The 13,974-nt window shown below is 41.0% G+C and overlaps 3 protein-coding genes across 4 annotated transcripts; all 3 read left to right on the plus strand.

Annotated features, from left to right (window-relative positions):
• Positions 1-15: 15 nt before the first annotated feature.
• Positions 16-5,932, plus strand: LOC136196229 (uncharacterized). The gene is made up of 11 exons (XM_065985755.1): positions 16-120; positions 175-781; positions 833-987; positions 1,039-1,221; positions 1,274-1,421; positions 4,626-4,684; positions 4,732-4,800; positions 4,845-5,020; positions 5,068-5,386; positions 5,435-5,666; positions 5,718-5,932. Exons 2-11 carry the CDS (start codon positions 220-222, stop codon positions 5,930-5,932), a joined length of 2,118 nt encoding a protein of 705 aa, XP_065841827.1. The 5' UTR covers positions 16-120; positions 175-219.
• A 70-nt stretch (positions 5,933-6,002) lies between these two features.
• LOC136195881 (uncharacterized) lies at positions 6,003-10,942 on the plus strand. Of its 2 annotated transcripts, none has more exons than XM_065985370.1 (18): positions 6,003-6,371; positions 6,429-6,608; positions 6,671-6,903; positions 6,958-7,495; positions 7,547-7,622; positions 7,674-7,888; positions 7,943-8,549; positions 8,601-8,755; positions 8,807-8,989; positions 9,042-9,189; positions 9,237-9,295; positions 9,349-9,411; positions 9,462-9,643; positions 9,692-10,010; positions 10,061-10,292; positions 10,345-10,561; positions 10,614-10,796; positions 10,848-10,942. In XM_065985370.1, the coding sequence occupies exons 7-16, from the start codon at positions 7,988-7,990 to the stop codon at positions 10,554-10,556; spliced, it is 2,115 nt and encodes a 704-aa protein (XP_065841442.1). In that variant the 5' UTR covers positions 6,003-6,371; positions 6,429-6,608; positions 6,671-6,903; positions 6,958-7,495; positions 7,547-7,622; positions 7,674-7,888; positions 7,943-7,987; the 3' UTR covers positions 10,557-10,561; positions 10,614-10,796; positions 10,848-10,942. The 2 variants fall into 2 exon arrangements, with proteins under 2 accessions (XP_065841442.1, XP_065841443.1); XM_065985371.1 differs by lacking the exon at positions 10,848-10,942 and having other exon boundaries at positions 10,614-10,677; positions 10,725-10,775.
• LOC136195880 (uncharacterized) lies at positions 10,923-13,964 on the plus strand. Its single transcript, XM_065985369.1, has 12 exons — positions 10,923-11,060; positions 11,114-11,720; positions 11,772-11,926; positions 11,978-12,160; positions 12,213-12,360; positions 12,408-12,466; positions 12,520-12,582; positions 12,633-12,811; positions 12,865-13,183; positions 13,234-13,465; positions 13,519-13,727; positions 13,789-13,964. The coding sequence occupies exons 2-12, from the start codon at positions 11,159-11,161 to the stop codon at positions 13,798-13,800; spliced, it is 2,121 nt and encodes a 706-aa protein (XP_065841441.1). The 5' UTR covers positions 10,923-11,060; positions 11,114-11,158; the 3' UTR covers positions 13,801-13,964.
• The last annotated feature ends 10 nt before the right edge of the window (positions 13,965-13,974 follow it).

The following is a 13,974-nucleotide window of genomic DNA, read 5'->3' on the forward strand; positions in this document are numbered from 1 at the left end:
CGTTTGCGCATGCGCAGATGTCAAAGGTCATTTTGATCGAATTTCTCGTCCTTTTTCTTCGTGTTTGACACGCCACGTCGATTTGTTGGTGTCGTTTTACCGACGGATATTCTTGATAAGGTATTTTTGAGATATTTTTGAAGGTGCGTTCTCTCGATTGGGGCGTGTCTCTAGAATCGCTTTCGTTCTGTCTTCTTCGACGGGGTTTTCAGTTGAAAGATGTCTTCCACGGGTCCCTCATCTCGACAGGGACACGTCGCTGTCATTATCGATGAAGAGATGCTTCTTTGGGGAGGAGAAGCGATGAGAGAATCGACGGGAGAGACGTTCTATTTCTCTCAGGATGTGATCGAGTGTTTGAATCTTTCGACGAGTGAATGGAATGAACGACGAGCAATATCGAGCATCCCCCAATCCGACATTCCTCATCCATGTGAGGACGCACGAATCGGTGTTGTCCAAAATCGGGACATTTATCAATTTGGTGGTTTCTACTTCTCGTTTGATGACCGTCGTGTCTTTTTGAACGATGTTCACAAATTGGATGGATTGACGTTGGAATGGCAACGAATCCATTCCAATGACCAATCAACGCCCAGCGGGAGATCAGAACATGGAATGTGCGTGTTAGGGAAGAAAGGAGACGAACATCTCGTCATGATGGGCGGATACGGAACAAAGATTGTTTCACCAATACCAGACGGATCTCAATTCATTCCTGATTCAAAATATCCTGACGTGGGGTGGAACAATGAAGTTTGGTTGTTTTGCATCCGAAAGAGTGAGTGACGTGGAAAATTATTTTGAATTGAATGTAGACATTTGTTTGAAGGGAATTGGATTCCAGCTCAATGCACAGGAAAAAAACCACATCCTCGAGCCGCACATTCATTCAATACAATTGATATTAATCAAGCAATTCTTATTGGCGGTGGTGATGAAACAAAGTATTTGGATGATATTTATGTTTTTCATTTGAACTCAATGGTAAGTTGTTTGTTTGTATTTGTTTGTTGATATTCTAATTTGTTTATGTAGGAGTGGATCCAAGTTCATTTGGATGGACAACATCATTTTCTTCCCTTAGAGGGTCATTCAACTAATGTTGTTGATATTCCCGGATTAGGACAATGTGCTATCGTCTTATGGGGAGTGACCAATGGTGATAGAATCGTCTCTATTGCTCATTTCATTGTCATTGATTCTCAACAATGTCATAAAGTACTGACGAATATTTAACATTATTACTCTAATTTGATTACTAATAATACAGATTACGTTAACTGATAAGGTTATACGAACTATATTTCAGTCGACGTGTTCTCTATTGAGAAAAGATGATCTATTTCTAATCCGATTTGGAGGAACAAATGATTTGGAAACATGGAAACCAGTGGCCCTGTTAGACATTTTAAAATTCGGTAAATCAATCAAATTTTGATTCATGCTAGAAACCGTGTTTAATTAGATTTGAAATCAGACGTCTTCAAAGGCTTTTCTGAAAAATCATCACGTGTCCCAGTGGTATGTGCATAATCAATACATATATAATTTTGATGATATCTTTTTTGTGTAGAGCTTGGAGTCATGTTCGCTTCATTGTCCAATAGCTGATCCCCGTGACGCAGAGCAGGAAGAAGTAACTGGTATTTATACATTGAAACAAAGATTTATCCTATTCATCTCTAGATATCTCTTCTTGATCCTTCTCTCCAAATTGAGCGAGACAAACTTACGTACGACGAAACAGAATGCGTTGGCTCAGGTGCATATGGAGAGGTCTTCAAAGCGACACTGAAAAAGAACGAAAAAGAACAAACGGTCGCTGTCAAAGTCTTCAACAATTTCAGAAGATTAAGAAATAAGAAGTTAGTCAATTTCTCCCTAACCCCTAATGTCTAATTCGCTTCTATTTTTAATTAAAGAGAGTGCGACGATTTCAAGAAGGAAGCATCCATTCTTCTCCGAATCGCACCTCATCGTTTCATCGTCGATTTAATTGGACTCTGCGCAGTTCCCCGACACTACGCTCTTATAACGGCGTTTGTGAGCGGAGGAAACTTGCATGAGATCCTCTCTTCCGACGATGCGGCAATTCAAAGGATGGAGGTGAGAATAACGATTGCAAAACAAATTGCAATTGGTATGGTTCATCTCCACTACAATCGTCCTCCTATCATCCACTACGATTTAAAAGCGGTCAATATCCTCGTCGAAAGAAAGGGTGATGACGACATCATTTGCAAGGCGAGTCGCTGTGAAAACATTCAAATTTTTATGACGTTGCTGTTTTTGTAGATTTGTGACTTTGGTCTGTCGAAAATTGCGGATGACAGCGCTGTGACGAGCTCCCAAGCGCCTGGAGAAACTCCTTTGGGCACCGTAGCCTACATCGCTCCAGAACGATATCGCGCCGAATTTCACGAAGGCGGAAGTCGACGTGTAAAGATAGAAGAAGCCAGAAAAGCCGACGTATACAGTTACGGAGTCTTATTGTGGGAAATTCGCGAAAGAAGTCCACCCTACAAAGGTTAGCAAATATTTTAATAAAAAGTCTTGTCTAATTTTATGTAGGTCTACCAAAATATGCTATTCATCTGAAAGCCGAGCAGGGTGCCAGACTTCCCGAGGGCCAAGCAGCGTCCCAAGCTCCGCCACACTACACTAGTCTTTTGTATAAGTGCACCGATTTGAGTCCGGACGCGAGGCCAACGTTTCGAGAAGCGGTTTCGATACTAGAAGGCGACACGAGTGTTTTAGAACTTGCAAAGGGATGGCGTCCACTAAATCAAGTGAAACGGAAATAATTAATAATAAGTAACGTATTATAGATGTCTAGCACACGTCTAAAGAGGCTCTATCAGATAAAATATCTTCGCAGCAGATTCTCGCTTGGTGCTTTTTTAGTTTTAGACTTATTTTGTATATTTGGGTGTTTTGATATGATTTTAGCATTTTCTATTGGGGCTGGACTTCAATGGCTTGTCGTTCTCTCTGTTCACGTGAACTTTGAATTTTAGGAAAAGTGAGCTGATTGCGCATGCGCACTTTAATTTGTTTTCTTGATTCTTTTTAGTCGCTTGTGTGCATCGCATCAATTCAAGTCGTTTTGCATACGCTCATTGTTCGTTCACGTGAAAAGTGGGAGTGAAAATGTGCTCATGCGCACTCTCAAAGAGATTTCCTCGTTTTCCTGCCGTTTTTCGCCGTGTGTGACGCGCGACATCGATTCGTTGGTGTTGTTTGATCGAAAGATTGTCTCGTTGATCTTGAAAAGGTATTTTTGAGATATTTTTGAAGGGGCGTTCTCTCGATTGGGGCGTGTCTCTAGAATCGCTTTCGTTCTGTCTTCTTCGACGGCGTTTTCAGTTGAAAGATGTCTTCCACGGGTCCCTCATCTCGAGTGGGACACGTCGCTGTCATTATCGATGAAGAGATGCTTCTTTGGGGAGGAAAGGCGATGAGAGAATCGACGGGAGAGAATTTCTATTGCTCTCAGGATGTGATCGAGTGTTTGAATCTTTCGACGAGTGAATGGAATGAACGACGAGCAATATCGAACATCCCCCAATCCGACATTCCTCATTCATGTGTCGACGCACGAATCGGTGTCGTCCAAAATCGGGACATTTATCAATTTGGTGGTGCCTACTTCTCGTCTGATGGCCGTCCTGTCTATTTGAAAGATGTTCACAAATTGGATGGATTGACGTTGGAATGGGAACGAATCCATTCCAATGACCAATCAACGCCCGGCGGGAGATCAGGACATGGAATGTGCGTGTTAGGGAAGAAAGGAGACGAACATCTCGTCATCATGGGCGGATACGGAACAAAGATTGTTTCACCAATACGAGATGGATCTCAATTCATTCCTAATTCAAAATATCCTGACAGGGGATGGAACAATGAAGTTTGGTTGTTTTCCATCCGAAAGAGTGAGTGACGTGTAAAATTATTTTGAATTGAATGTAGACATTTGTTTGAAGGGAATTGGATTCCAGCTCAATGCACAGGAACAAAACCACATCCTCGAGCCGCACATTCATTCAATACAATTGATATTAATCAAGCAATTCTTATTGGCGGTGGTGATGAAACAAAGTATTTCGATGATATTTATGTTTTTCATTTGAACTCAATGGTAAGTTGTTTGTTTGTATTTGTTTGTTGATATTCTAATTTGTTTATGTAGGAGTGGATCCAAGTTCATTTGGATGGACCACATCATCTTCTTCCCTTATGGTGTCATTCAACTAATGTTGTTGATATTCCCGGATTAGGACCATGTGCTATCGTCTTATGGGGAGTGACCAATGGCGCTAGAATGGTCTCTATTGCTCATTTCATTGTCATTGATTCTTGACAATGTCATAAAGTACTGACTAATATTTAACATGATTACTCTAATTTGTTTATTATTTATACAGGTTACTTTGACTGATAAAGTTATACGAACTATATTTCAGTCGACGTGTTCTCTATTGAGAATAAATGATCTATTTCTAATACGATTTGGAGGAACAAATGATTTCAAAACATGGAAACCAGTGGCCCTGTTAGACATTTTAAAATTTGGTAATTTAATCAAATTTTGATTCATGCAATAAACCGTGTTTGATTAGATTTGAAATCAGATGGCTTCAAAGGTATTTCCGAAACGTCATCATCACGTGTCCCAATGGTATGTGCATAATCTATATAATTATAGTTGTATCATTTTTTGTGTAGAGCTTGGAGTCATGTCCGCTTCCGCGTCAAATAGCCGATCCCCGTGACGCAGAGCAAGAAAAGGAACAAGTAACTCGTGTCATAGACATTCATGATCTAATTTTTGTATCTAGGTATCCTTTTTGGATTCGTCTCTTCAAATTGATCGAAACGATCTTACGTACGACGAAGAGGATTGCCTAGGCCAAGGTGGATACGGGGTTGTCTACAAAGCGACACTGAGAAAGGATGAGAAAGAGCAATCAGTCGCTGTCAAAGTTTTTAACATTTTCAAATCAAGAAAAACTAAGTGAGTTTTAATTCGTCTCACCTTTAATTTTAATTTTTCACTTGAAGAGAGTACGACGAGTTCAAGAAGGAAGCATCCATTCTTCTCCAAATCAAACCTCATCGTTTCGTCATTGATCTAATTGGTCTCTGCATCAAGGACGAACGCTACGCCCTAGTAACGGCGTTGGTGAGCGGATACAACTTGCACGAGCTCCTCTCTTCGGACGATGAAACGATTCAAAGGATGGAGGTGAGAATATCGATTGCCAAGCAAATTGCAATCGGTATGGTCCATCTCCACTACAATCGTCCGCCTGTTATCCACTACGACTTAAAATCTGATAACGTTTTAGTTGAAAAGAAAGGGGATGATTTCGTTTGCAAGGTGAGTTTCCCTAGACTATGAGCTGTGAGGTTTATTACTCGTTTTTAGATTTGCGATTTCGGTTTCTCCAAACTGGCGTCTGTGAGTGCAGTGACGAGCTATCAATCGGCTGGATCAGTTCCTCGAGGCACTGCTGCGTACATTGCACCTGAGCGATATCGAATTGACCCTGAGAGAGGCGGAGCTCGTCGTGTGAACGTAGAAGAAGCAAGAAAAGCTGACGTATACAGCTATGGAGTCTTATTGTGGGAAATTCGCGAGAAAACTCGACCCTACAAAGGTTAGTAAAACATTGAAAATAAATAGAACAGAGTTTTCTATTTTTGTTCAGGCGTGCGAGAAAGTTTAATTCATTACAAAGTAGAAAAGGGCGAAAAGCTTCCAGAAGGACAAGCAGCATCAAAAGCACCGTCACATTATAACATTCTTTTGGAAAAGTGCCAGGATCGTAATCCACGTGTGAGACCAACGTTTCGACAAGCTGTTTGGGCATTGCAAGGTGACACTAGCGTTATAAAGTCCGGAAAGGATTGTTGTATTTCTTAATCAACTCAATAATATTTTTCAGTTATTGACGTAGCGCACTAGGTATTATCACGTGATTGTGACGTTGGAATGACGACAGGGTCCGATTTCTAGTCGTACGCTGTCTCCATCGCTTTGAACGATATTTAAAATAGCAGAAAGGTCGTTTTCGAAGTACATCAAACGGTTGGAAGGCAGCGGAACGTCGCTTTTACGATCTCTTAGGGTTCCCTGAGACAATCGTCTCCACAGAGCAATCTGGATATGAATGTAGACCACTAGTATGTCTCATTCTTGCACCAGCCATGGATTTCCTGGGTCAGGATTTCGGATTGGCGTCGAATGGAAACGCGAATCGAGGCGAAAGCGTTGCCCATGCAAAAGTGAGAAGCGGAGAAGGAATCCACCTATAAGAAATCACAGCACAAGGAAGACGAAGTGCAAATAACGCCAGAGAAAGGCAATGAAAAAAAACCATCACGTGGACATACAATAAATAATCAATACTATATCATAGGATTAGAGTAAAGGATATAAATGAAGCGTTTAAGGAATTGGGTCGCATGTGTGCCATGCATTTGAAAGCGAATAAAGCTCAGACGAAATTGAATATTCTACATCAAGCCGTAGCTGTAATAGAATCTTAAAATCTGATAAAATATTAATCGAAACGAAAGGTGATGACTTCATTTGCAAGGTGAGTGACCAGAGAAGCTGTAGACTGAAATCCGGCGGGTTTAGTTATTTAATGGTTCTTAGATTTGCGATTTCGGTTTCTCGAAAATGTCGAATGTGAGCGCAGTGACGAGCTATCAGTGTGACGGGTCGTTTCCTTCAGGCACTGTCGCTTACATCGCTCCTGAGCGATATAGAGTTGATCCCCACGAAGGCGGAGCTAGGCGCGTGAAAATAGATGAAGCGCGAAAAGTCGACGTCTACAGCTACGGTGTTTTACTCTGGGAAAATTCGCGAGAAAACGCGACCGTACAAAGGTTGGTAAATATTTAAAATAATTAACTAGAAAACACTCGGATGACTGTGTAAAGGTTTGCCAAACATTGCTGTTCATTCCGAAGTTCAGAGGGGTGGAAAACTTCCGGAGGGACGACTAGCTTCAGACGCTCCGCCACACTATAACAGTCTTTTGAAAAAGTGCACGGATATCGATCCAAACGTGAGGCCAACGTTTCGAGAAGTTGTTTGGGTCTTACAAGGCGACATCAGCTTTTTGAAGGAGAATTGTCGAGTTTTGTGATTGCATATTTAATTGTTTTGTTTTTTATAGGTTAACTGCTCCTCTTATATTTCTATTGGCTTTTCTCATGACGTATCTAGAACACGTGACTGTGACGTGTGATTGCGACGGCGTCCTTATTTCTCGCCTTTTTTCTAGTCGTACGCCAACTGCGTCGTTTCGAACAACATCAAAAATGACAGAAGAGTCGTTTACTATGTTCCTCGAGCGCTCGAAAGGCAGCAATAAGGAGAAACTTCGTTATTGCGATCTATCAGCTTTCTCATCCATCAAGAATAGGAGATTTTGAATCTAGATATAAACCTAGACCGCCAATGAATCCAATGCCTGTAAATAATATTCAATTCAAATAATTGAGACTTTTATTTATTTTTATTTAGATTTCTGGTTCTGATGTACCCAGTGCGGATTTCGCGCTAAACCTTCTCTGTTCACGTGACTTTGAATTTTAGGAAAGTGAGTTGATTGCGCATGCGCACTTTTATTTGTTTTAATGATTCTTTTTAGTCGTTTCTCTGTGTGCATCGCATCTATTCATGCCGTTTTGCATACGCTCATTGTTCGTTCACGTGAAAAGTGGGAGTGAAAATGTGCTCATGCGCACTGTTAAAGAGATTCCATCAGATTTCCACGTTTTCCTGTCGTTTTTCGCCGTGTGTGACGCGCGACATCGATTCGTTGGTGTCGTTTGATCGAAGGATCGTCTCGTTGATCTTTAAAAGGTATTTTTGGGATATTTTTGAAGGGGCGTTCTCTCGATTGGGGCGTGTCTCTAGAATCGCTTTCGTTCTGTCTTCTTCGACGGTGTTTTCAGTTGAAAGATGTCTTCCACGGGTCCCTCATCTCGATGGGGACACGTCGTTGTCATTATCGATCATGAAATGCTTCTTTGGGGAGGAGAAGCGATGAGAGAATCGACGGGAGAGAAGTTCTTTTGCTCTCAGGATGTGATCGAGTGTTTGAATCTTTCTACGAGTGAATGGAATCAACGACGAGCAATATCGAACATCCCCCAATCCGACATTCCTCATCCATGTCGCAACGCACGAATTGGTGTCGTCCAAAATCGGGACATTTATCAATTTGGTGGTTTCTACTTCTCGTCTGATCGCCGTCGTGTCTATTCGAACGATGTTCACAAATTGCATGGGTCGACGTTGGAATGGCAACGAATCCATTCCAATGACCAATCAACGCCCAGCGGGAGAACGGACCATGGAATGTGCGTGTTAGGGAAGAAAGGAGACGAACATCTCGTCATCATGGGCGGATACGGAACAACGATTGTTTCAGCAATACCAGACGGATCTCAATTCATTCCTTCTTCACATTATCCTAACAGGGGGAGGAACAATGAAGTTTGGTTGTTTTGCATCCGAAAGAGTGAGTGACGTGTAAAATTATTTCGAATTGAATGTAGACATTTGTTTGAAGGGAATTGGATTCCAGCTCAATGCACAGGAAAAAAACCACATCCTCGATCCGGACATTCTTTCACTACTGTTGATATTAATCGGGCGATTCTCATTGGCGGTGGTGATGAAACAAAGTATTTCGATGATATTTATGTTTTTCATTTAAGCTCAATGGTAAGTTGTTTGTTTGTATTTGTTTGTTGATATTAAAATTTGTTTATGTAGATGTGGATCCAAGTTCATTTGGATGGACCACATCATCTTCTTCCCTTAGAGGGTCATTCAACTAGTGTTGTTGATATTCCCGGATTAGGACAATGTGCTATCGTCTCATGGGGAGTGACCAATGGCAATAGAATGGTCTCTATTGCTCAGTTAATTGTCATTGATTCTCAACAATGTCATAAAGTACTGACGAATATTTAACATTATTACTCTAATTTGATTATTATTTATACAGGTTACGTTGACTGATAAGGTTATACGAACTGTATATCAGTCGACGTGTTCTCTATTGAGAAAAGATGATCTATTTCTAATCGGATTTGGAGGAACAGATGATTTCAAAACATGGAAACCAGTGGCCCTGTTAGACATTTTAAACTTAGGTAATGCAATCAAATTTTGATTCATGCAAGAAACTTTGTTTAATTAGATTTGAAATCAGACGTCTTTAAAGGTATTTCCGAAACGTCATCATCACGTGTCCCAATGGTATGTGCAGAATCAATACATATATAAGTATGATAATAGCATTTTTTGTGTAGAACTTGGAGTCATGTCCGCTTCCGTGTCAAATAACCGATCCCCGTGACGCAGAGCAGGAACAAGTAACTGGTTTTTACTTATAGAATCATTGTTGTCTCTAATTTATGTCTAGGTATCCCTTGAGGATCCATCTCTTGAAATAGATCAAGAGGCACTCAAATACAACGAGGAGACCGATTTCATTGGCTCAGGTGGATACGGAGAAGTCTACAAAGCGACGCTGAAAAGAAACGAGGAAGAGCAAACGGTCGCTGTCAAAGTATTCAAGAGTTTCAAACGAAGAAGAGCAAAAAAGTGAGTTGACATTTTCTCGCCTCTGATTTTTTGAATTCGTCTTTGAAGAGAGTGCGACGATTTCAAGAAGGAAGCATCCATTCTTCTCCGAATCCCTCCTCATCGTTTCATCATTAATTTGATTGGACGTTGCACCAACGTCGGACACTACGCTCTTATAACGGCGTTTGTGAACGGAGGAAACTTGCATGAGATCCTCTCTTCCGACGATGCGGCGATTCAAAGGATGGAGGTGAGAATATCGATTGCAAAACAAATTGCAATTGGTATGGTTCATCTCCACTACAATCGTCCTCCTATCATCCACTACGATTTAAAAGCGGTCAACATTCTCGTCGAAAAAAAGGGTGACGACTTAATTTGCAAGGTGAATTACTCTGAGAACTTTCAATTTATATGACGTGACCGTTGTCGTAGATTTGTGACTTTGGTCTGTCGAAAATTGCGGATGGCAGCGCTGTGACGAGCGATCAAGCGCCTGGATCGACTCCTAAGGGCACCGTTGCCTACATCGCCCCTGAGCGATATCGCGCCGAATTTCACGAAGGCGGAAGTCGACGTGTAAAGATAGAAGAAGCCAGAAAAGCCGACGTGTACAGTTACGGAGTCTTATTGTGGGAAATTCGCGAAAGAAGGCCACCCTACAAAGGTAGCAAATATTTTAGACAATAAGTATAGATGACTAGGACGATTGTGTGAAGGCGTTCCAAACGTTGTGGTTCATTCCGAAGTTCAAAAGGGTACCAGACTTCCCGAGGGCCAAGCAGCGTCCCAAGCTCCGCCACACTACACTAGTCTTTTGTATAAGTGCACCGATTTGAGTCCGGACGCGAGGCCAACGTTTCGAGAAGCGGTTTGGATTCTTGAAGGCGACACGAGTGTTTTAGAACTTGCAAAGGATGGCGACCACTAAATCAAGTGAAACAGAAATAATATTGTCGAATTTTTTATAATAATTAACGTGTTATAGATGTCAAGCACACGTTTGAAGGAATTCTATGAGATGAAATATCTTCGCAGCAGATTCTCGTTTGGTGCTTTGACTTATTTGGTCTATTTCGGTGTTTTGATATGATTTTAGCATTTTCTATTGGGGCTGGACATCAATGGCTTGTCGTTCTCTCTGTTCACGTGAACTTTGAATTTTAGAAAAGTGAGTTGATTGCGCATGCGCACTTTAATTTGTTTTATTGATTCTTTTTAGTCGTTTGGCTGTGTGCATCGCATCTATTTATCGTTTTGCATACGCTCATTGTTCGTTCACGTGAAAAGTGGGAGTGAAAATGTGCTCATGCGCACTCTCAAAGAGATTCGATCACATTTCCTCGTTTTCTTCTCGTTTTTCGCCGTGTGTGACGCGCGACATCGATTCGTTAGTGTCGTTTGATCGAAAGATCGTCTCGTTGATCTTGAAAAGGTATTTTTGAGATATTTTGAAGACGCGTTCTCTCGATTGGGGCGTGTCTCTAGAATCGCTTTCTTTCTGTCTTCTTCGACAGCGTTTTCAGTTGAAAGATGTCTTCCACGGGTCCCTCATCTCGATGGGGACACGTCGCTGTCATTATCGATCAAGAGATGCTTCTTTGGGGAGGAAGAGCGATGAGAGACTCGACGGGAGAGAAGTTCTTTTGCTCTCAGGATGTGATCGAGTGTTTGAATCTTTCGACGAGTGAATGGAATCAACGACGAGCAATATCGAACATCTCCCAATTCGACATTCCTCATCCATGTGTCTGTGCACGAATCGGTGTCGTCCAAAATCGGGACATTTATCAATTTGGTGGTGGCTACTTGTCGTCTGATGACCGTCTTGTCTTTTCGAACGATGTTCACAAATTGGATGGATTGACGTTGGAATGGGAACGAATCCATTCCAATGACCAATCAACGCCCAGCGGGAGATCAGGACATGGAATGTGCGTGTTAGGGAAGAAAGGAGACGAACATCTCGTCATGATGGGCGGATACGGAACAAAGATTGTTTCACCAATACGAGATGGATCTCAATTCATTCCTAATTCAAAATATCCTGACAGGGGGAGGAACAATGAAGTTTGGTTGTTTTGCATCCGAAAGAGTGAGTGACATGTAAAATTATTTTGAATTGAATGTAGACATTTGTTTGAAGGGAATTGGATTCCAGCTCAATGCACAGGAAAAAAACCACATCCTCGAGACGCACATTCCTTCACTGCAATTGATATTAATCGAGCAATTCTCATTGGCGGTTCTGATGAAACAAATTATTTCAATGATATTTATGTTTTTAATTTGAACTCAATGGTAAGTTGTTTGTTTGTATTTGTTTGTTGATATTCTAATTTGTTTATGTAGGAGTGGATTCAAGTTGATTTGGATGGACCACGTCATCTTCTTCCCTTAGCTGGTCATTCAACTAGTGTTGTTGATATTCCCGGATTAGGACCATGTGCTATCGTCTTATGGGGAGTCACCAATGACGATAGAATGGTCTCTATTGCTCATTTCATTTTTATTGATTCTCAACAATGTTATATAGTACTGACGAATATTTAACATTATGGCTCTAATCTGAATTTTATTTATACAGGTTACGTTGACTGATAAGGTTATACTAACTATATTTCAGTCGACGTGTTTTCTATTGAGAAAAGATGATCTATTTCTAATACGATTTGGAGGAACAAATGATTTAACAACATTGAAACCAGTGGCCCTGTTAGACATTTTAAAATTTGGTAATTATATCAAATTTTTATTCGTTCTAAAAACCGTATTTGATTAGATTTGAAATCAGATGGCTTCAAAGATATTTCCATATCGTCATTGTCACGTGTCCCAATAGTATGTGCATAATCAATACATATATAATTATGGTAATATAATTTTTCGTGTAGCGCTTGGAGTCGTGTCCGCTTCCTTATCAAATAACTGATCCTCATAACGCAGAGCAGGACCAAGTAACTGATTTTTACGCATAGAATTATTGATTTATCCTATCCATCTCTAGATATCTCTTCTTGATCCTTCTCTCCAAATTGAGCGAGATGAACTTACGTACGACGAAACAGAATGCGTTGGCTCAGGTGCATATGGAGAAGTCTTCAAAGCGACACTGAAAAAGAACGAAAAAGAACAAACGGTTGCTGTCAAAGTCTTCATCAATTTCAGAAGATTAAGAAATAAGAAGTGAGTCAATTTCTCCATAACCCGTAATGTCTAATTCGCTTATATTTTTAAAGAGAGTGCGATAATTTCAAGAAGGAAGCATCCATTCTTCTTCGAATCGCACCTCATCGTTTCATCGTCGATTTAATTGGACTCTGCGCAGCTCCCAGACACTTCGCTCTTGTAACGGCGTTTGTGAGCGGAGGCAACTTGCACGAGCTTCTCTCTTCGGACGATGCAGTCATTCAAAGGATGGAGGCGAGAATATGTATTGCAAAACAAATTGCAATCGGTATGGTCCATCTCCACTACAATCGTCCTCCTCTTATTCACTACGACCTAAAATCGGAAAACGTCTTGGTGGAAAAAACAGCCGATGGCTTCATTTGCAAGGTTAGTCTTTGAGTGAGAATCGTATAACTGACAAATCAAAGCTTTTTTAGATTTGCGACTTCGGTTTGTCTAAAATGTCTGGTGTCAGCAATCTGACGAGCCGTCGATCGGCCGGAGAAACTCCATCAGGCACCATCGCGCACATTGCACCGGAGCGATATCGTGAGGTTCCTTACGAATCTCGAGACGAGCGTGTGAAGATAGAGAAAGCAAGAAAAACCGACGTGTACAGCTACGGAGTTTTGCTGTGGGAAATTCGTGAAAAAGTTCTACCCCACAAAGGTATTAAATAAATAATTATTAGTTTCTTTAACGTCTAAGATGATTTTGTGTAGACTTGCCGGTCACAGTAGTTCACTGCAAAGCTGAGCGCGGTGATAAACTTCCAGAGGGCAGAGCAACATTCCAAGCTCCACCACACTACAACCTTCTTTTGTATAAGTGCACCGCTTTTGATCCGGATGTGAGGCCAACGTTTCGAGAAGCGGTTTGGATACTGCAAGGCGACACCGAGCTTTTAGAACTCCCAATTCAAATCAGCGAAGTAGAGTCAAAGCTATATATTGAGTAATTGAATAATTATTGATTTTATTTTTACGGTGTAGACGTTGGTTTAACGGCCTAGCAGATATTTCTGTAGGCTGGTGTGAAAAAGCTGATTTCATCTTTTATGTGTAAGTGTGAACATATTTTTACAATTTTATATATTAGACTTTGATATTGTTAGTTTTACTACTGTGTTCTGGCGGGTATGATGCTCCTAACATAATAATTTTTTTCAGATTGCTTGT

Source organism: Oscarella lobularis, chromosome 15, assembly GCF_947507565.1.
Source record: "Oscarella lobularis chromosome 15, ooOscLobu1.1, whole genome shotgun sequence".
NCBI classification, from domain to species: domain Eukaryota; kingdom Metazoa; phylum Porifera; class Homoscleromorpha; order Homosclerophorida; family Oscarellidae; genus Oscarella; species Oscarella lobularis.